Source organism: Phodopus roborovskii, unplaced genomic scaffold, assembly GCF_943737965.1.
Source record: "Phodopus roborovskii unplaced genomic scaffold, PHOROB, whole genome shotgun sequence".
In the NCBI taxonomy this organism is placed as follows: domain Eukaryota; kingdom Metazoa; phylum Chordata; class Mammalia; order Rodentia; family Cricetidae; genus Phodopus; species Phodopus roborovskii.
In genome coordinates this window covers 9980526-10004145 of record NW_026125052.1, presented here as the reverse complement: position 1 = coordinate 10004145, position 23620 = coordinate 9980526, and the positions used below count along the sequence as shown (strand labels likewise).

The 23620-nt window shown below is 38.0% G+C and overlaps 1 protein-coding gene across 13 annotated transcripts in view; it reads right to left on the bottom strand.

Annotated features, from left to right (window-relative positions):
* Positions 1–23620, bottom strand: part of Spag9 (sperm associated antigen 9) — a 117463-nt gene that overhangs the window by 13397 nt on the left and 80446 nt on the right. For all 13 annotated transcript variants that reach the window (XM_051198129.1, XM_051198284.1, XM_051198365.1 and 10 more), the window contains 14 exons: positions 20511–20641; positions 19445–19501; positions 18440–18613; positions 16402–16531; positions 15837–15926; positions 15246–15413; positions 14327–14498; positions 11561–11779; positions 11124–11319; positions 9827–9952; positions 7889–7969; positions 6821–6888; positions 2093–2241; positions 42–213 (listed from right to left, as the gene is read on the bottom strand). In XM_051198129.1, coding sequence (XP_051054086.1) covers positions 42–213; positions 2093–2241; positions 6821–6888; positions 7889–7969; positions 9827–9952; positions 11124–11319; positions 11561–11779; positions 14327–14498; positions 15246–15413; positions 15837–15926; positions 16402–16531; positions 18440–18613; positions 19445–19501; positions 20511–20641 — 1933 coding nt within the window. The remainder of the gene's footprint in view (positions 1–41; positions 214–2092; positions 2242–6820; positions 6889–7888; positions 7970–9826; positions 9953–11123; positions 11320–11560; positions 11780–14326; positions 14499–15245; positions 15414–15836; positions 15927–16401; positions 16532–18439; positions 18614–19444; positions 19502–20510; positions 20642–23620) is intronic.

Below are 23620 nucleotides of genomic sequence, written 5' to 3'. Positions count from 1 at the left end.
TTCTCACTGTTTTTCGAAAAGAAAACACTTTGGAAGCTTACCTAACATTTTGCTTACATAAGGTTCAATGTCCACATCCTGGAGATGTTGATATGTGTGTGCATGATAGAGACGGAGCGTGGAATCCAAACGAATGGAGACCCACACACCATCACCCACCCATGCAAGCTGCCGAACTTGGCTCTCCTTCCTGGGGTGTGCATCAAATGATTTCTACAAGAGAAGTTTAATAATAAAATTATTTTTGTTGTTTTTCAAGACAAGGTTTCTCTGTATAGCTCAGGCTGTCTTGGATTCACTTTGTAGACCAGGCTGACCTTGAACTCACAAAGATCCATCTGTGCTTCCCCAGTGCTGGGACTAAAGGCTTGTGCCACCACTGCTCAGCTAATGAAATTACTTTTGTCACACAAGAAATTATTTTAAAATAGCTAATCTGCCCAACAATCTGAAGATTGCTTTAAAAAATATATTTTTAAAATATTTATTTATTTATTTATTTATTATGTATACAGTGTTCTGTTTGCATGAATTCCTACAGGCCAGAGGAGGGCACCAGATTTCATTAAAGATGGTTGTGAGCCATCATGTGGTTGCTGGGAATTGAAGTCAGGTCCTCTGGAAGAGTAGCCAGTGTTCTGAACCACTGAGCCATCTCTCCAGCTCCCTGAAGACTGTTTACTAAAGGGCCTAAATTATCTATCTTCCATGACTTCTTCCACCATAGAATGTAACACACATACATATGGCAATAAGAACAAAAGATGAAATGGTACTTGGGCATGGTGCTGATACATGTACTCTTAGCACTTGGAAGTATGAGACAGAAGAGCTGCTGTGAGATCAAGGACAGAATGAGATTCTTTCCCAGTAGTGAGACAAGAACAACAGAACCAAGTGGTGTTGGGCTTCAGCACTATACAGGATATTTCCTTATTTAACAATGCTGGCCAGTGACACTATGTATCAGTGTTCAGAAATGGTGATTCTAGGATTTGGCATTGCTACAGCACAATGAGAAGTAAAATCCTATTGGTAACTAAACTAAAAGGCAGCCACACTATTATATAAGGAACAGTCATGAAAAATAAATACCAAACTATTATGTGGGGTGGATGGATATCTCACTACACCAAATGGTTACTTGTGGAATGTAGTTGGCAGAAGGGGTGGCTATTGAGATAAGATGTAGCTTGCTATATGTAGCCTATGTTAGCCTCAGATTTGTGACAATCCTTCTACCTTAGCCTCCCAAGTGTTAGGATTACAGGGATGGGCTATGATGTCTAACTGTGAGATTGCTAAAGGGGAAAAAAAAAAAAAAAAAAGACATGGGGCAGAGAGAAATAGAAATTTTGCCTTAAAATTTTCCTATTGAAATTGTTTTTTGTTTGATGTTTTGAGACAGGGTTTCTCTGTGGCTTTGGAGACTGTCCTGGAACTAGCTCTTGTAGACCAGGCTGGTAATATTTCTCAATTTGTGATACATAAGCAAATGAGTCTGAATATAGATGGGGTAGACACAGAAGGAACTTAGGAATCCTCTCAACTGACCCTTATATGAGTAGACCTATCAAGAACTATAGATTCAGGCTGGTATGGTATGCAATCTTTAATTCCAGCACTCAGGAGGCAGAGGCAAGCAGCTCTCTGAGTTAGAGGCCAGCCTCGTAGACACAGTGAGTCCTAGGATAGCCAGTGATATGTAGAGAAACACTCTCAAAACAAAACAAAACAAAACAAAAAAAAAAAAAAACCCAGCAACAAAAACAAATATTCAAATAAAGTACATACCCATACATGGATACATATACAGACCATACAAACCTTTATGTGTGAATCTTCTGTCCTTAAAAACAAAACCAGACCAACAACAGCTAAAAGAGAAAACAAACAAACCCCACCATTTCCTACTTTCATAGTCCAAAATGACAAGGGAGGTAAACTAAAAGAGAAAACTAAGACATCTAAAACTGTATCTGAAGCTTTCAAACAATGATCTGGAATGCAGTCTCAAGAAGCTGGAAATATTTAGTCTTCCAGTCTTTGGGAATACCAATTCCATATGTACACACAATGTAGATTAACTTGCCTCTATCTTCATAGCCTTTGGCTGAACCACATAGATTTTGTTCCTATAGCCACACCAGACTTTGTCATGTACCACAGTCATGCATCGTATGGAATGGTGAGGACGTCCAAGGTCTAAAAGGTGATAGTTTGACAGGTCCCACTGTCCATCTTTAAAACAAGAAGTAGATTATAGTTAATCACACTGGTTATTATTGATGAGGCACTCCAGTACCACATGTTAAGTGTACCTTTATCTGTATAAGTTATAAAGCTAGAAGAGATCACAAGGTACACCTACTCCAACCTGCCACCCACTAACTGGATTCCCTTTAAAGCATGCTTTACAGTGGTAATGTAGTGTGGTGTGGTGGTGCACACCTTTAATCCCAGAACTGGGAAGTCATAGGTAAACCAAGAATACTTAGTGAGACCTAGCTTCAAAAAAAAAAAAAAAGAGTGGTAATGTGACATATTTGTTGTAGGTTATCTGAAAATGATAGTCTTTTTAGAATTAGAATGGACTTAGGGCTTAGAACATAACTTAGAAGTACAATACTTGTTCCCCACATCCATGACTCTGGGTCCAATCTCTACCAACATGTATATATACACAATATATATAAAGAAGAATAGATAGAGTTATTTGGGGGATTATATCTCTCTTTCTTGCCCTTCGATTGAATCTTTTAGGTAGAAACTGAAGACAACTCACTGCTAACATGTTAGGAACTATGCATATAATCTGAACATTTCTAATTTATAATCTGAAACCAAAAATATTGAGGGCTGACACAGCATATGTATACAATCAGCTATCAGTTTATAGTTTTTTCCTAATGGCAAGACAATGAATAAATATAACTGCTGTTGACCAATCTTTTTCTATACTATGAATATCTATCACTCTTATTTACTAATAAAAATCTGGGCAGGAAGAGATTGAGTGCCAGAGCCAGACTAGGAGAATTCTAGGAAGAGGAAGGGCAGAGTCAGAGAGTTGCTGGCAGATACAGAGAGAGCAAGATGGCATGTCATACTGAGAAAAGGTACCAAACCATGTGGCAAAGCATAAATAGAAATACGGTTTAATTTAAAAATAAGAGTTAGCTAATAATAAGCCTGAGCTATTGGCCAAGCATTTATAAGTAATATTGTCTCAGTGTGTTTATTTGGGAGTTGCTAGTGGGACAGGGAACAAACATCCGATTACATATAACCCTGACTTTGACTTTGTTACACTTCTGTCTTTTTTTTTTCCTTTTTTCTTTTCGGAAACAGGGTTTTTTTTTTTTTTTTTTTTTTTTTTGTGTGTGTGTGTATATCTGGCTGTTCTGGAACACACTCTATAGGCAAAACTGGCCTCGAACTCACAGAGATCCATCTGCCTCTGCCTCTAGAGTGTTAGTTATTCAGGCATCTGTACTGGCCTGCCCTTAGGGTCCTGACAGGATGTGTTCTCAGCTGCAGCCACCTGTGCACATTCGCTTCATTCCTTTTTAAAAGGTGGGCCTTGATCGCCTCCCCGGTTTTTCTCTCTCTTTCCTTCTCCCCATTTCTCTTCCACCACCTTTGTTCCCATAGACCAGTCTCTGTCCCCCCCCACCCCCTTCTTCAAATAAACCTATGTGAGCCTTGTTGTATGATGTGACTTTTCTTCCAGAGTTTTAAAATAAATTTTAACACTAAGTGCTGGGATTAAAGGTGTGAGCTACCATTACCCAATTTTCTATGTCTCCTCAAACCAAGCAGTTTTGTGTGTTATACCTATCATCCTTTATAAATCCATCATCAATCCCACTTTGATGACTTCCACTGCATATGCTTTAGTAGGAAGGATCATCACCAGCCTGTGATAGACACTATGTTTCTGGAGACGTAAGTGTTAATCATGTCTTAATGGGCTGATGGTCAATCTTCAGGTAATTCTATGCTACAAGCTGCAACATCACACAGTAATTAAACAGTCAACGTATTATGAGATAACTCAGAAGAATTAAGGATTCTGCTGATTGGATGAAACCAGTACATAGCTACTTAGGTGGATAGAAAAAATAAGCATGCCCTGGTTTTACCTCACTGGCAGATAGAGAAGTGACAACCTAAACTAACCCTGCACTAAAAGATTCTTAAACTTCTTATTTTATTAACTCTTTTAGCTCAGAGATTTATTGCTCCTGCCTGTTTCCCCCGAGAAGATAAATTCAAGGGCAATCAGCCCATTTGCTCATCCTCAGGAAAAAGTAAACTTTCCTGAAGGCCTACGCCACAACTGAGTCTAGAGCACTGGAAGGTGCCAGTTTTTTTTTTTTTTTTTTTTTTTTTGTGCAAATTAAACTTAGACCCTCTTTTTAACCTACAGCCCTAAGCAACTGATGCTAAAAGTTTTTCTCAGCAGTTTTAGTTTATTGCTCTGTGTGTAAATCTTATCTGCCTTGCTGACCCTGAGAAACTCAAGCCTCACATTGTACTGTAAAAAGAATTATTGTTACAAACATATATGCCTCTACCCCAAGAACTGGGGAGAAACAAAGAAACAGAGACAGAAAACAACAGAGAAACAGAACAGCAAGAGAGAAGGAGAACAGAAGAAGAATAAAAGAACATGTAGAGGAGCAATTGTGAGTCAATTCCTTTTCCCCTCAGATTTTAGTTCCTTTACTTATTTGTAGTTCCTATTTTTGAACCCTGAGTGAAAATTTTAGAAGCTGGACTTGTGAAGTTTTTGATAATGCTGACCCCTTAGATATCTCTTGAACCCAATAGGAGGACTTTGTACTGATCTCTATATATGCAATTTGTTTTATTCTACAAGTATAATTTTTATTCTCTTTATCAAAACTTCTACTATCTCATTTTTTCTAGTCTCCTTCACTGCCTGACTAAGGGTCTATGAACAAGTGATTAAGATACTGGCCTATCTTTCCACATCTAAGTAATGAAGATGACAACAGAACCTTCTTCATAAGATCTTGTGAAGCTGAAACATAGAAAAGTTTATAGAAGACCAGAACAGAGCAAAATACAGCCCCTTCTCTGTGCTGACTCTGAGTCATTAGCAAGCAATCCTACATATCAATCAGTCCACAGAGTCCAAGTATCATCTACCTAACACATCATATGCAAACAAGGAGAAGAGGTTCATTAAAACCCAAATTAGTCTATATTTTCATATCTCCTTGATCTAATAACCGAGTGAATAATTATTTTGGATGACACATTTAGTAAAGAGTTATGATGATATATATTTTCCTTAATTCAATCTGTTTGAGGCAGTTTTTCTCAAGTCACTATGTCTCTGCCTGTGGTCAGAGAAGTGATGTGACATGAAAGATGAGAAGAAATAATGTAACATCAAAGATGACTGAACTTTATTCAATTGAAAGATATTTGGGGGGGCTTAAGGGCTGGAAATGTTAAGAACACATACTACTCTTGCAGAGGACCCATGCTTGGTTCCTAGCCCCCACAACAGATGATTCACAGTTGCCTGTAATTACAGTTCCAATGTATATGATGTCCTCTGGCACATACATACATACATACACATAGATTAAAAAAGAAGTAAACTGCTGGGAGATGGTAGCACACACCTTTAACCCCAAAACTCAGGAGGCAGAGACAGGTGGATCTCTGTGAGTTTGAGGCCAGCCTGGTGTACTGAGCAAGTTCCAGGACAGCCTCCAAAGCTACAGAGAAACCCTGTCTTGAACACCCACCTCCCTAAAAAAAAAATAAATAAATCTAAAAAAAATTGTTTTAAAGTTAGGCACATATTTATAGTTCCGGCACATATTTATAGTTCCAGTACTTGGGAAACTAAGATAAGAAGACTTTTAACTCTTGGCTAAACTGGGCTACAGAGTAAGACCCTTCTTAAACAAAACATAACAAATTTTTTCGTAAATGAAGTAGATGGAAACTATTTTTTAAAAATAGGATAAGGCTGGGTGTGATGGCCTTTTAATCCCAACACTCAAGAAGCAAAAACAGGTGGATTCAAGGACAGCCTGATCTATATGGCAAGTTCCAGGCTAGCCAGGGCTACATAGTGAGACTCTATCTTTAAAAATAAAACAAAAAGGGATAAAAGAAAATTATCCTTGCCAAATTTTTTTCTAATTAAGTATATGAAAGAACTTTGCCTTATTACACTACATAAGGGCATCAAGAGAGCAGGGAAGATGGCTCAGTAGATAAAGTGTTGGTTGGGTAAATGTGAGGAGATGGGCTTAGATTCCCAAAATCTCTGTAAAACGGAACAGCAGCATGTATCTCTTATCTCAGCTCTCCTAGGAACTGGAAACAGGAGAATTTCTAGAAACTTGGAGGTCAGCTAGCTTGGCATACACATCAGTAAATAATAAAAGACCCTTTCTAAAGCAAGGTAAGGAGATAATAACCAACACAAGGTTGTTCTGTGATCTATACATACACACCACACACTATGGCACATGCAGGCCCATATTCACACACAGGAACACCCATGCACACACATTATAACATATACACAAAAATAGTGTGTGTGTGTGTGCACGCATCTACTGTGTAAACACACTTGCCCATCAGGAACACCTAGTGCATACCTCCACAAAGGCATCCATATATTTACTGACGCATATCATCACTATTCCAACAATCTTAAAACTTCATTCTCGTTAAGTATCATTTCTTTCAAATATAGTAAGCCAATCTACTTGAAAATGCTCTGTAAAGCAACCTGTTGGTGTATAACATTATAAAGACTCACCAACTCCTCTGTGGAAGATTGCAAGAGTGCCATCAGCCAGGGCCACTAGGACAATTCCTTTCACGTGTCTGTAAATAGGAAGAAGAATTTCAGAACCTCCACTTAAGAACACAGAATGGACCATGTGTTATTGAGCTGGTGTGGAGCCTCTTAAAGGGCCAGTTTCTGATGAGAAACTGACACAGCATTTGAATGTGCTCCTGTCTTCACTGTGAGCATCATCTTGTCATGGAAATATGTCACAGAGATTAATGCATAGCATGTGAAATTATCTTAGGTGTTTTTCTTTCTAGCCCAATGTGCCTCATCTCATTACACCTCAACATAACTCTACAGACCAGACAAACATCTTGACTGGAACTAACACAGTCAGTAGATTTAGGAACCAACTGTTGGAACTTTGCCAGTCAACATATGAAAAGGGATTAGCAAACCAATGACCCAATCAATGTATTCCCAAACTATGAGAAACAGTCTGAAACAAATACAGAACTACTAAACTGAGGATTCAATTTGGATAGTTTTCTCTTCTACTTGCATGTTTTCTAGTCTTCTTTCCACTAGAGAATCTCATTTTCACCCAGTTTCTCTAGTTTCATTTAAACAGTTGTGGTGGGTTGAATGCATAGTCACAGGTATTTGAATACTTGGTCCCTAGTTGGTAGTGTTGTTTGGGAAGTAAGGCCTTGCGGAGGAAGTGTATCACTGGAGGCTGGCTTTTCAGAGTTCAAAAGACTTGCATCATTGTTAGTTTGCTCTCTCTGCTTCCTACTTACAATCAAAGCTATGAGCCCTCAGCATCCTGCTCCAGCCTGCTTACTGATGGATTCTTATCCCTCTGGAACCATAAGCCCAAATAAACCCTTCCTTCTGTAAGTTGCCTTGGTCATGGTGTTTTATTACAACAATAGGAAAGTAACTAAGATAATGGTTAAAATCAACAAGCAAATAAATCAAGCTTGTATAATGATTTATCATGAGATACATGCTAACTTTAATAGTCTTATAATCTATTTTATACAAAAATCAAAACTTTTAAAAGGAACAATTTAGAAAAATACAACTTACACAATACTCAGAATTGAGTCTTTCAGCTTAATGGAATGGAGACATTTCCTCCACTGGGCTACAGATGAATGGACATACAAACTGCAGGAATAAAGTCAAGACTGTTAAGGCACAGGCTATCATCAACGCTTCTGTCTAACAATGACTACAGGCACCCCCCAAGAGGAAAGCAGGGTACCATTCAATGTTTAGGAAAAGGGCTTGATACTTTTGTATGAAAAGAGAAAAAGGAAGGGATAGAGAAAGGGAGGGGGAGAGGAAGAGGGGAAGAGACAGAAACAGAGAGGAGGAAGGAAGGGAAAAGAGAAGACAAGTGCCTAAGACAGAGAAACAGGCTATTTACACAATCAGAAACATGAAAACCAAAAAGCTAGAATTAGTATTGATACTAGAGTATTAACCAATGACACCAGCTAACTTTAGGTTGCCCTATGCCTTAGTATTTCTGCACAAATCCTTTCCATGAATAACCCTACATCTTTATTACACTGAAATTTGAATGATAGAGTGATTCACCTCAGACAGTGGCTGACTATAGCCTGCAGGCTAAGTCAGATTCTTATGGAAAAGATATGTAGTGACCCTGCTCAACCTTTGGAAATACCCTGTTCTATAAGAGTATTAGTAAATGAATAAACTGTGCCAGGTATAGTGGCCCACACCTTTAATCCTAGCACTTGGGAGGCTGAGGCAGGCAGATCTGAGTTTAAGGCCAGCCTGGTCTTATACATCAAGTTTCAGGATAGCCATGCTACATATGATACACATGAAACATAGAGGGAAAAAAAAGTGAATAAATTATGTCATCCTCTGAACTTTCAACTTGTGATTTATTCCTTTTTAAAAAAGATTTTAAAAATTGTTATGTACGTATTTGCCCACATGTATGTCTGTGTACCATGTGCATACCTGGCTGGTAACTGTGGAGGCCTGGAACCAGAGTTACAGAAAGTTGTGAGTTATCATGTGTCATGTGAGTGCTGGGAACTGAACTGGATCTTCTGTAAGAGCAGATTCTCCTCTCTCTCTCCTCTCTCTCTCTGTCTGAGACAGGGTTTCTCCTCTGTGTAGTCCTGACTGAACTGGAACTCAGAGATCCACCTGCCTCTTTTTCCTGAGTGCTGGGATTAAAGGCGTGTGCCACCACCCCCACATGGTGCATGAGTTTTGTTGTTTTTAAAATTTATTTATTTATTTGTTTGTTATATATGTGTGTATACCGTTTTCTGTTTGCAGGCCAGAAGAGGGCACCAGATCCCATTACAACCATGTGGTTGCTGGCAATTATACTAAGTACCTTTGGTAGAGTAGCCAGTGCTCTTAACCTCTGAACCATCTCTCCTGCCCGATTTATTCTTAATTCTATACCAGATTTAAGTATTTTGGAGGGGACAGGATCTTGTTTTAGGCCAGGCTATCCTAAAATTTATAATCTTCCTGTCTCAGCATTCTGTGTGCTGAGGTTATAGGCATGGACCACCATTATCAAATTCAGCTTTAAAAATCCTTCTTACCTTTCCATCTAAGAATATTACATAAAGAGAACATTCTGTGACACAGAGAAAAGTTACCATTTAAAACTAATGGGAGTCTAGTTTACAAAAGTTGCAACAAAAACTTCAAATTTTGTGTGTGTGTGTGTGTGTGTGTGTATGAAGTTTTTGTACTAATCTACACTTTTTGTTTCTATTTACATTTTTTTCATTTACATCTGTATTTCATTTATCCTTTGCTTAGGGTTTTTGATTTCATGAGGAGTCTCACTTTGCTACATAGCCATGGTTAATATGGAAGGTTCTGTGGCCCTTGCAATCCTCCTCCACAACTTCCCAAGTGATGAGATTACAGACCTGCACTACCAGGTCTGGCTCATTTTTAAATTTCAAACGTAGAAGCTGAAGACTAAGGATATTGTCATATTAGGATGCTGGTACTTACCAGCCATTTTGAGCTCCAAGCCACATGGTTGGTAAAAGACTACTCATTTTCTGAGCTTCTTCTCTTACCAGGTCTTGCTCATTTGGCAATACTGATATTTGATCTTTGTACACATCTGATTCATTACTGGGAAAATGAAGCACAAGGGGAAAAAAACCCACACTGAGGATACATATTAGGTTCAGTTTTCAGGAATAAACAGTTCTATGTTTAAGCTTATCCCAATGAACAATCACTGAGAATCCAGAGAAGCCAATGTTAAATGCTTACACTTGAAGCAGTTAAAGAGCTGTACTAGAAATATTAACAAGGTTCAAAGTAAGGGGGAGGGGTAATATATAGTAATAAGACTCATCAGTTAGTATCTGAGACCTTAATCACAATTCTCAAAAAGAAGAAAAGCCAAAAGCCAACCAAACAAAAACAGGACAGAAAAAGTTATGGTTTTGTTATTAATTATTTTGACTTTTTTTTGATAGTTTTTTTTCTGGGTGGGTGGAACAGAGAAGGGAGAGATTGTTTTAAAACCACTCACCCCCAGAGGAAGCTGATGTATAATTTTTTAATGTATAATAAATTTATAAAATAAATTATAGCAAAACATGTTTATATTTCCTTATAAACCTCTTCTTTGGGGTTGTCAGGGCATAGTAAATAGATAGTATAAAACTGGTCTATCAAATTCAAAACATGACTTCATTCTGAAATTAATTAAAATGTTAATAAACTCTTGTTTGCTCTATATACTGAGAAAAATAAATTGCAGAAAAGACCAGTTTACAAAGAACTATATCTAAGGGGATCGAAGTATGTACTAAATGGCTCTGAATTAACCAATCCTTTAAAGCAGAGGCTTCAACAACAGAATCTGCATGAGAAAAAAATTCAAAAGGGATACCTCGTCTCATTTTGGGAAAAAAAAAAAAACAATGACAAATTTAAACAATGGCTAATTTTGATGATAAAAGGAATGGGAGTAAGTATGGAGGGAAAAAAGACCCAACAACTAGAGTCATTGGTAGAATGGAAGTCAGAACAGCACAATGAAGACAGTAATAACACCAGCAGACTTGGACAAGGGTATGTTTTTTTTTTGGTTTTTTTTTTTTTTTTGTTTGTTTCTTTTTTTAAATGTTAAGAAATGGATGGGAAAATCTTCAAAGAGAATAAATAGGAGAGAATAAAACATCTTTCAGTTCCCTGTAAGAATGACAATCAAGTGGGCATTCTGACTGACACTATTTTGATTCTTTTTATTTGTGCAGATTCTTCCAAGTTACTGATTTAGGATGCATACCTTGATTGAAACACTGGGGAGAGGTCTTCTGGGATCTGAACTCCCAGAGGATCTGTAAACACATGTTCTGTGTACACACCAGGTTGGGAGATGTCCACAGCATCTTCAGTGGACCCTGCATTGCCCTCTGTGGCTTCAGTTGCTTCTTCTGCTGTTGGAACATTTTCATCAACCTCACTGTTTTCGGTTTCCATTTCTATAAAAACATAAACACTCTATGCTGAATGAGTTTTTCTACTCCAATACTTTCACCACATAAACCCCTGTCTAGAACTCCATTCCACTGACCCCTCCTTGGCATTGCAGTGACATGGAGAACCCCTCTCACACAGTCACTACAGCACCTTCTTTTCAGCTCTTTCACCCTGGCTACTTCGAAGTTGACAAGTCTGTAATGTGACATTCTCAGGATAGGCTCAGGCTCTCCTCGGGTGTACCTGGAGGCTTTTCTATCACCGGAGAAGCACTGTTGGTACTGGGGGAAGTGGCAGTTCCTGTCACTCCTTCTGTGGAGCACCCAACCACTGTGATGCCTCCCAGCAGGCTGTCCATCTCTGCAGAGCTGTTGCTTGTCATACTTCCACACAACGATGCTTTGTCTACCTGACCAGATTCAGAAAGTTCTTCTCCTGCAGGGTAGTCTGTTTCACGAGCTCCTAAAACAAGCAACTTTCTCTTAATACCCAGTAAACCAAGCAGCACCTTTTTTTCTATTAAAGCAACCCTAGGCCTGAGATGAGAGTACACAGGTGAAACATACTGCTACCAGAATATACTACCAAGAGGCAGGGTTAAGTTTATTTAAAATAATCTTGATAAAATAAAAAAAAAATTAGAGGTAAAATAACACTTGTATTAGTTCATATTCTAATCAAATACCTGTTTTTTTGTTTTATTTTGAGTGAGATAGGGGAGGAAATATGGTCAGAAGGTAAAAAAGCATCTGCTGCACAAACCTCATGACCTGAGTTTGGTCCCTATAACCTACCAGTGGGAAGATAAAACCAACTCCCAAAAGTTCTCCTTTGGTTTCTATATATGCACCGTGGCATGGGGCACACCCATAGACAGTAATAAATTTAAAAGTTTTTATACTATGGGTTTATAAACATTAGACAACAATATGAGAGGTGTGATTTTTGGAGACAAAGTCTCACTTGATCAACGTTGGCCTTGAACTTTTTGTAGTTAAGGCTGACCTTAGAGTCCTGATCCTCCTATCTCCACCTCTTAAAACCTGGGATTACAGGTATATACCACCACACGTGGCTAAATCATAATAATACAAAACAGAAAAGATGATAACAAGATGCTCAGTTGACAAAGCACCTGCTGCACGAGCCTGATGCCCCAAGTCTGACCTGGAACCATTTTAAGATGGAAGGAGAGAACCAGTTCCATAAATCCTCTGACCTCTATAACCCTACCGTGTCATAGGCAGTCTCTCTACACACCACACATACATACAATAAAAACAAACATTTTCAAGACTGAAAAGGGTTCCATATTTCAGGAATTAGTAACAGAAAGTATAAAAGAAAACTAATTAGTGGTCATATAGCCAATATACAATATAATCAGTTAACAAATGGGGCAGAAAACTAATGGAAATCATGCATCATATTCAACTTAATATCCTGGCTTCACTCCCCACAAACACAAAAACAGATTAATTCAAGTTAACTCTGCTAAGTATATTTATTAATTTATACTTTCATCTAAAATTTTTTCCCTGTTTTGGGGAAGAGGTTGAGACAGAATTTCACTATATAGGGTCAGGCTGGCCTTCCACCTGACATGGACACATCACTGGCTCCTACAGTTATGTTTTTTACTGACACTCCCAACTTCACTGAGTAGTTCTCATATTTGGGCACGTTTCAGCAGTATTTACTCATACAAATAAGATCAAGAAAATAAAAAAAAAACTCTTTTAGTCCTGGCATTACCACTTGACAAGAGCAAGTTCTTAGGTAGGTCACTGTTTTCAACAAAGATCTGGAAGTACTCTTCCCAAGATTGTTTTTCATACTAATAGAAATTGGGCAAAGTACAACTTGAGAAACAGATTGAGTCACCTTTGTGCTAATGAGCTCCTCGGCAGCTACAGGAGGTTAAAACAAGTTCTGTTGAATATCAAGTCAGGAAAAGGGGAAGGCTAGTGAGATGGCTTAGCAGATACAGGTGCCTACTGTTGAGCCTGATGACCTTCAGTTTGGTTCCCAATGCCCACACGGAAGGAGAGAACTTACTCTTCAGAGTTATTTCCTGACCTTCAAAATGGGCACTGCAGTATGATGTCCTATCCATTACCACACAAATAAGTAAAACACACTAAAACTTTTTCCTTTAAAAAACACTGGAGGGCAGGGGCTGGAGATGGGTTAATAGTTAAGAGCACTAGCAGAGGACCAGGGTTGGATTCCCAGCAGTCATATGGCAGCTCACAACTATCTGTAACTCCAGTTCCATGGGGGATCTAATGCCTTCTTTTGGCCTCCACAGACAACAGACAGGCACACAATGTACATAAAGGCATAAACTCATATACAGAAAATAAAAATACATTTAAAGAAATCATTTTTAGCCAGGTGGTGGGTGGTATACTCTGAAGGCAGAGGCATATGGATGGATCTTGTGAGTTTGAGGCCAGCCTGGTCTACAAAATGACTTTCAGGACAGGCTCCAAAGCTACAGAGAAACCCTGTTTCAAAAACAAAACAAATCAAGCATTTACAATGGAAAAATCATTTTCATTTTTAGTACATCAAAAGATAGTATGTCTTACTTTACTACTTTTTTCTTTTTTTTCAGAGACAGGGTTTCTCTATATAGCCAGTGCTGTTCTGGAAGACCTGTAAACCAGTCTGGCCTCAGAGATCCATCTGCTTGTGCCTCCCAAGTACTAGATTAAAGGCTTAAAGGCATGTGCCACTGACACCTGGCTTTAAAGTTTATTTTAAAGAAGTTTTTTGTTTTGTCTTTTGAGACTTTTTTTTTTTTAATATTCTTCACACTATCCTTCAATAGTTAAAGAACACATTGTTATTCAATGGCTTCCAGTTTATTTTAAACCTTCTTTTAACTAGCACATAAGACTTGTAACAGCAAGCAAAGAAGCACAAATCTATCAGCCACACACCATTTCTACCTGGAAGGAAGTGTGGAGAGTACGAGAGGGAGGAGGCAGAAACTTGACTTACCTGGGACACTTGCAATGCACAGAATGTGAGAATTGCAAACAGTAAAACTATCTAGGATGTTGCCAGGCTGAACAGCATCAATGATGATAACCTTTGTAGCTGTATGAGTGCTGGTACAGATCCAGACTTGACTGGACAACTCTTCTTGATTTTTTAATTCTTTCTGCTGTTCCTGAATAGACAGAGGAAAATGTTTAAAATTATATGAATGTGAAAATACCCTTAAGACTATGTTCTTACACTAAAATTCAGTATTATTTCAAATTATTTCTAGCTTATTTGGAAGGGTCAAACTATAATTTGCTTATCAGTATTACTAGACTAAAACTTAGTAGTTAAGCAGATTGGTGATAAAATAAAGTCAGTATCTTCACTGTGGTAGTGGACTCATTCATTTGGCAAAATGGAACTGTAGTCACTTGAATATATGTAAATAACACCTCAATAAAATGAATGTTAAAGGAATATATGGGGAAAAGTGATGGGAGATGTCATTTTGTAAATATGTTTTTCTTACTGGTTAATGAATAAAGCCCTGTTGGCCAATAGGAAGGCAAGATAGGTGGGACTAGGAGACAAGGAAGATTCTGGGAGATGTAGTAGAGGAGATTCAAGATGTAGAGCCTGGCTCCTCTCTCTGGTTAAGATAAGACCACATGGAAACACTTAGATTAATAGAAATGGGTTAATATTTAAGACAGAGCTACCCAATAAGAAATATTAGTAACTGGCCAACAGCGTCTCTGTGTGTTATTTGGGGCTGACACAGCTGTTGGACCAGGCTGGCGAGAAAACATGCTTGTAACAGAAAAGAGCAACTTATTTGAGGCAACACTACAAGTTGCCTCAATAAGTTTTGTATTTAAGAGCTGAACTCCTACACTCACAAACTAGGAGATCAAATATGGTACATACTTACCTTGAGTTCTTGATCCAACTTATCTAAACTACTCTGAGATGCACTTCGCTGTTTACTGCCTTCAGTGTCCAGACCAGCAACATCCTTGTAAAATACACTTGCCCCAACAACAGAACCACCGTCTCTCGTCTTGCCACCAGATAAATTGACGCCTACAGCACACCACAGCTTCTCGGAGGTAGGGATGGGAGAGAAAGATAGTATGTCATTTTTTTCTCTATAAATACTAAGAAAATTTTCACCTTTTCTTAAAGTAACTAAAGGTAGAACCATGGGTACTTTAATATACTTTAATGCTATGCATTGGGTATAGTAGCACATGCCTAAAGTAACAGCACTTAGGAGAATAAAGCAGAGTTAAAGGGTTTGAGGCCAAAATACAGAAGAAAGTTCAAGACCATCCTAGATTATATAGAGATTCTGTCTCAAAATATAAAATATAAAAATAAAAAAATAAAAAATATAAAAATATAAAAAATTGTCACATTTTAAAATAAGCAATCATTTTACTATAAAAACACAGTTTGAATATTTTTTTGTGGGGGAATCTACCTAGAGGTTGGGAAGTCAAAGGTGTCACAATTAGCTTACCTTCATAGATGCATCTTTCTCGTCTAGTGGTCTGAGATAGACAGGGACGGGTAGATTTTTCATCTTATTTTCCCCTTGACCATTGGGCACCTAATAGAGGGGGACACATATTAGTAAGTTCCATGAACACCGAACTTACAGAACCACTGAGAATAGGTAAGCAGGTAAGCATGGTTGTTGCATATTTGCTCCTAAAATCAAGTTCAGCCTGATTTTGTCTTTCTTACTTGAAAAATAAGTAAAACCTCAAGTAGCAATTACAGACAATATGTAGGTAAGTTTAATAGGAGGCAGAAGTTCATAATTACATATGTGCATGAGTACATGTTTGCATAAAAAAACGCTTTTAGGTCTTTTAGGAGTGTAGACCTAGAATGTTTTATTTATTATTATAGGGCTCTAAAAATAGCCTGAAAACACCTAGTCTCCACATTTTTCTAAATGTACCAAGTCCAAGCAGGCTGAAATGAACAATTTATGATATTATTTTCAGTTCACATTTTCCAAGCATACTCCTCTCAACCTGTATTTCCTGCTAGACACTCGAGTCACATTCCCAAGTTACCTGTTTGTACTTTTGAGGCAGACTCCAGCCGAAAGCTTGCACACGACCATCTTCCTTCTGAACATGTGCCTTTACCTGCCGATATTGCTCTCTTTTTTGCTCTCTTCGGGAAGCTAAACTAGCCTCAGTTCTAGAAAACGACATTTGCAATTTTAATGAAGTGACTCCAGTAAAACCTCTAATCCCAGTATTTGAGTCACCCTCAACTTCATAGAGAATTCCTGGCTACCCTGGGGTACATATAACCCACATGCACATACTCCAACTCAAGGGTTATACCAAAGCTGATCTTTCCACATTTGTGAAGCCAGCCTTCTTTGGGGAGTAGCAGCACGTTGTATGAAACTGAGTTAGTTATTAGTCATCAAACTATGGGCTTTCAGATGCCATATATGAAAGGAAAAAATTCTGAAGTAATTTGGGATCTTCCTTTTCTTATTTAACAAATAATAAGAATTTTCTAATGCTGGATATTGTGTCATAGTATCCTTAGGAGAATGATTAAGTTAAACTTTTATATTCTACCCACTATTTCATTCTTTTTTAAAAATTTATTTAGTTATTGTATGTGTTTTGAGTGCTTTGCCTACATGGATGTCTGTGCCCCACGTGAATGCCTGGTGTCCTCAGAGGCCAGAGAGAGCATTGGATTCCTTGGGACTAGAGTTTCAGATCATTACAAGCCATCATGTGGGTGCTGAGAACCAAACCCTGGTCCTTTTTAACCTCTGAGTCATCTAATTTTAGAAGACAAAAAGACAAACTGACTCAGTGAGCTTTAGAGATATGGAGTAAGATATAAAAATGATTCTAAAAATAATTGCTCTTTTATTTGGCCTTTTTTTTTGGGGGGGTGAGGTGACTTTCTGTATAAACCATAGTTTATAAAATCCACTGGTGTTTCAGAAACTACACATAGTGTACAATATTAACCCAACACCTTTGAAATAATTTTTCAGAGAGAAAAATTCATCTAAGAGATGAAATTGTTCACATGCAGAATCAGAGGGAAAACCAAGTTCTTTTGGCAACCAAAGGAAATATTAAAACACTTAAGATTAAAGGCTTAAATTAAGTAGTCAGTATTTCTATTGATATTTGAAGTTGTGTCAACAAAAATTCATTTTCCTTTGAAAACTATGAAGTACAATTTTCTTTGTTCAAAAACTTATATTACATTTTATTTATCCAGAGTGTGTGCATTTGTGTGAGTGTGTGTTTGAATGTGTGCCTGAGGTGGTCAGGGAACAACTTGTGGAAGGCAATTCTCTCCTTCCAACACATGGATCCCAGGAATCAATCTCAGTTTACCAAGCTTGGTGGCAAGCAACCTTACCTGCTGAGACTGCACTAGTCCTGAAGGGCAACTTTCTTTTTTTCTTTTTTTTTAAAGATTTATTTATTGTGATTACAATGCTCTGCTTACATGTCTGCTTCAACACCAGAAGAGGGCACCAGACCCAATTACAGATGGCTGTGAGCCACCATGTGGTTGCTGGGAATTGAACTCAGGACCTTTGGAAGAGTAACCAGTACTCTTAACCTCTGAGCCATCTCTCCAGCCCGAAGTGCAACTTTCTTAAGTACTGGTTACAAGTCATTCATGCATTTTGGGGCAAAGTCTTACCCTGTGGCCCAGGATGTCCTCAAAATTGCAATCTGCCTGCCTCAGTTTCCATATGTTTAGGATTACATTGTCTAATCCTACAGGTAATTTACTTATAAGGCATCTGTCCACAATATGGAAACCCATCTTTCTTTTTATTCTTCCCAAAATCCCACCCTACAAAATAATTTCCATTGTTCTTTAAGACAAGGTTAAGTGTGTAGCTGATGCTAGCCTGAACTGTCCATACAGATCGGGCTGGCCATGAACTAGTGATGATCGTCCTGTATCAGCACCCTGAGTACTGGGATTAACCAATTATGTCTGGCTAAAAATAGTTTCTTTAGAGTTATCTGAACTTCTGTGAAATAAGGGGTGAGAGATTCTAACTTTGAATGCACTCTTAGTATGACCATTGCTCATAATACTTACTCCTCACTAAGGAAATCAAATGCCTTGGACTTATCACCAGGGAGTTGAGACAAGGTACTGCTCCTTTTCTTTACGGAGGGAGTCACGTGAGAAGTGGGTGCATTGTACTTCAGATTCACAGGGGGTTCAGGCTTCTTTGTTGCATTGCTTGAAGAGCTAAAAAGGCGGCTGAAACTAATAAAACAAAACAAACAAACAAAATCCACAAGTATATCTATTACATGCATTGAAAAACCAATCCCCGCCGATTTTCCATAAATTTTTATGCTCTAGGCAGTGAGTTAGATATTAGCAAAAGCAGTTTTTATAGTTATATTACTACAGCCTGAGCTGTCAGTCACAGCCTGTTCTTTAATATGCACGTTCCATAATGAAAGACACACTCCTGCATAAAGAAAGCATCTACTAAATAAACACAATATATAGGTTTCTTAGCTAGCTCCTACTGTGGATGTTAAGCAGCAAGGTAACAACTGTGTGTTGACAGCAGAAGCTCAGTGTGCAGCACTTTGAACAGTCATTACCAGGTTAACTCATAGCAGGAACTTTCTAAGCTCAATTTAAGCAACTATTTTCATGTCCACAGTTTTAAAATATTTTTGCTTCCAGTAAACAGACTAATTCTTAAAGGGTAAGTTTTAACTTCAGTAAACACACACTACTTCTGGTACAAACATAATAGAGTTTAACACACAGAGACAAAGCAAGCACTATAAATACTACATTTATCATCTTTTCTTTGATGGGGATTCATGTACCTGTCAATTTTACAAACAATTCCCCACTATTTTGTGTAAACTGGCAGAAGATTCCACCAAATGCATAACCAACACAATGCAGCTTACGATAGCCTACTTTGGGTCCTCAAGCACAGCCTTACCGAGTTGGCATGCTGTATATTAAAGAAAAGAATTTCAGTTTAGCTATTTCCTCTCAGCTGGGAAAGTGAGAATAATGTTCTTGTCTTGACACATCCCCTATGCTCACGGTCCTCAGTATACTCACAACTGCCAGATGCTTGACCTCTTTTTTTCTTGCATGGCTGGATTTTCTCGTGATGCCCTAAATTAAAAAAAAAAAAAAAAATAACAGGTGTTATCCTCTTTTCACCAAAGAGCCAGAGCCCCAGGAAGTTCATAATAGCAAAGCAGAAAAAAAAATATTGAAAAGATATACTCTAGTTCCATTTTTAAAATTCTGCTTTATAAATCTCCACCCTTAGCTGAAGTTTTATTTTTTACCTGCATGCTTAACTTACAAAACAGTTTACAACTATACTGCTCCGGTAGGCCACTTAATAAGTAAGTGGTGCTATAAATGATGTAATGATAAGGAAGTAAAGGTTGGAGGTTAGATTTACAAACTAATGTATAAATTTGATGTGATAATCTAAACTTATGCATATGAGTAAACTAATGGTCAAACTTTTCAAGAGCTATTTCTGAATTAGAGAAGGAACACTGTTACTGACACCATGACCACTAGATGACAGCACTACATGAGCGTTAACACCCAAAAAAGGACGTGAACTCTCTCTCACATGGGAAAGTGTAAAAAGGAAGTCAGCTTGAATACAAAATAGCACTTCCTAGAGGACAGCAGATGGAGAGAATGAATACAGAGAAGCTGGATTTGATGACCATTGCACCAGCACATACTGGCACTTAACTCCATTAATATGAACCAATTAAAACATGTTAATGATAAAAAACAAAGATCTAATTGACTGAAAGATGTCAATAGAAGGTACATTTTGCATGAAGAGAAAAGGAGGGGGAGTCAAGTATATTTTACAGGAAGATACTAAATAAATATAATTTTCATATGTGAAATTTACAAACACAGAATAATATCAATTTTCATATTTTAAAAAATGACCATTATTCCTAAGTAGCAACACCTACACCTAAGTAGCAACATTTACAGGTTATGGTAGCATCCTTCAAGGTCCTGTACTACCTATCTCTGATCTTGTTCTAGTGTTAATCTAATGCAGTACTTTAGTTGGCAATGAAGGAGTGCATGCATCTAATGAAACAATGGGAAACATCAGGGCACCCATTGTACGGACCGGATCATCTCTGTCCATCGAACAGCTTCTTGAAGCTCCATCAGTCTCTCTTTGTACTGGTTTCTCTCCATGAGAACTCGGGCCATTTCCACTCTAGTAAACCGCTTCCTCTGGGCTGTGGGAATGTCACTCTATAATGGTAAGAGTAGGGCAAGTTTACATATGAAGTTTACATATGTTTTGGTGTTAACCTCACACTGAAACCAAATCTTAAGTTTTTAAACATTTCTTTAAGCTTAATAAAGAAATCTTTTAATCTAATGGCTTTAAAAATGTCCTTATAAAATTAAATCAGACACTCAAATTTTTATGTAGGACTGAAAGGAAATAGGCAATTTAATTTCTGAGTATAAACATTAATATTGAACATGTAAAAGAATTATTAAAATTACAAATTTTCAGCCAATACCAAATAAAGATTTTTAATATGCTCTCATACATTTTACTTGGAAACATTATTCTAACACTTTAAATTCATGGTCTGTGACATTCAGAAAACAGTTACAATTAGTTCCAAAAGAGATTTATTTATCTCAAACTATTAATCCATGTACATATCCAGAAGCTAACATTCATAGTGAATCTATTATCTAGTTGCTAAGGAATCCAACTAAAACAGCAAAACAATAACAAACCACCAGTGGAAACACAACATTAACTCAGAATTAATGCTACAGGGACTAGGATATGAACATGGATGACATACAGAAGTAAAGCTCCAAAGAGCATGTCCAAGTTAACTTCCTTCTACTGCTGATTTTTCAGCCTCCTTCTGGGTAAGCAGGTAGGTTTAATGATAGGGTTTTGTTGAGAGGAGCCATGTATATTTTAGATCGAGACTGAAATCTTGGAACAGTGAGACAGAAGGTGAGCTCTGCTCTCAGCAGTCTTCTGCCTTTGTTTTCCTGCCTCAGAATTTAGCCGGCCTTTTCAAACAAAAACCATCCACAAATTACAAAAGGCCTGAATCCTGCCTAGAGGCAGGCGCATTTCTGAGTTCGAGGCCAGCCTGGTCTACAAAATGAGTTCCAAGATAGTCAGGACTACACGGAGAAACACTGTCTTTACAAAAAAGGAAGGAAGGAAGGAAGGAAGGGAGAGAGGGAGGGAGGGGAAGGGGAGAGGGAGAAAAGGGGAGAGAGAAAATAAATAAGTAAAGAAAGAAAGAAAGAAAGAAAGAAAGAAAGAAAGAAAGAAAGAAAGGAAGACTGAATTTAGCAACAGTATATATACTCTTGGGAGGGGGCAGGGGAACCCAGAAGTCTCCATGCCAAAGATTTGTACGGTACTATAATGTTCCGTTTTTTTTTTTTTGTTTGTTTGTTTGTTTGTTTTGTTTTGTTTTATTGGAGGGTGTAGATGTTGAGACAAGTTCTCACTATGTATGTCCTGGAACTCCCTATGCAGAACAGACTGGATTCAAAGTCACAAAAAAACCTTCCTGCCTTGAGTGCTGGGACTAAAGGGGGGCTGTTTTTTTGTTTTAGACAAGATCTTACTATGTAATCCAGGCTAGTACAACTGCCCCCCCCAAGCCAAAAGCTGCAATCCTCCTACTTCTATTTATTTATTTATTTATTTATTTATTTATAATTTTTTTTTGAGACAGGGTTTCTCTCTGGCTTTGGAGGCTGTCCTGGAACTAGCTCTTGTAGACCAGGCTGGTCTCCAACTCACAGAGATCCACCTGCCTCTGCCTCCCAAGTGCTGGAACTAAAGGTATACACCACCACACAGCCTGACTGTACCTCAGTTTTTTTTTTTACATGCTGGGATCACAGTGTGACAGTCTGAATGTAATTGGTTCCCATAATCTCAGAGGGGGTGGCACAATTAGGAAGCATGGCTTTATTGGAGTGGATACGGCCATGTTGGAGGAAGTGTCACTGTGAGGAAGGGCTTTGAGGTTTCTTACGTTCAGGGTACCTCCTGTTGCTTGAGAGATGTAGCACTTTCAGCTCTAGCACTACCTCTGCCTGCAAGCTGCCATGATGATAATGGACTGAACCTCTGACACTGTAAGCAAGCCACCCCGATTAAACGTTTCCTTTATAAGAGTTGCCATGGTCATGGTGTCTTTTCACAGCAACAGAAAACCCTAAGATAACAAGCAAGTACCACACCTAGTTTATTATAACTCTTTTTTTATAATTTATTTTTATTTTATATTTATTGGTATTTTGCCAGCATGTATGTCTCCAAGATGGAATATGGTGTTTCTGTGTAGGAATTGAACCAGGGCTTCAAGCATGCTAGCCAACTGAACCAAGCCTTCTGTCTCTAATAGTAATATGAAACAAAACCAACACCATACTTTGTAAAAAATACAGAAATAGGTAATTTAATTTCCAAACACAAACATATCCTTTTAATATTTTATTAAAGAATTATGATTCTGAGTGTGGTGATGCAGGCCTTTAATCCCAGCAGTCAGGAAGCAAAAAAAGCAGGCAGATCTCTGAGTTTGAAGCTAGCCTGATCTACGCAGTTCTTCTCAAGCCAAACAGGGACAACAAAGTGAGGATGTTTCCAAAAGGAAAATCAGTACAAGCTGACATTTATACAGTCTTGATATGCTATTCTAAGATCTCCATGGAAATGTCAACTATGTGTGTGCCTCCTAGTTCCCTTCCTGTGCACTGATAAAACAGTGACCAAAAGTAACTTAGGGGAGGAAAGGATTTATTGGGTTTATACTTCCAGGTCAGAGTCTATCAAGGGAAATCAAAGGAGAAACATAAGCAGAACTTGAAGCAAAAACCATAGAGAAATGTTACTTGCTGGCTTGTTTTCTGGCCCATGCTTGGCTGGCTTTCCTATAGAGCCCAGAATCATCTGCCTAGGGATGATTCCACCCATAACAGTCTTGGCTGTCCTATATCAATTAACAATCAAGACAATCCCTCATTGACAAGCCCACAGACCAGCCCAATGAAGAAAACAATTCAAGTGAGACTCTTTTTTTTAGTTAAGATGATTGTAGTCAGTCGCAAGCTGACAGTTCATGAAAACTAGGAAAATGTGTACATATTTGCATGATTAAATTGTTAGTTAAATAAATGAGAAAGGAACATGGTTTCCTCTGGGGTGAGGTGATGGGAGATGTCATT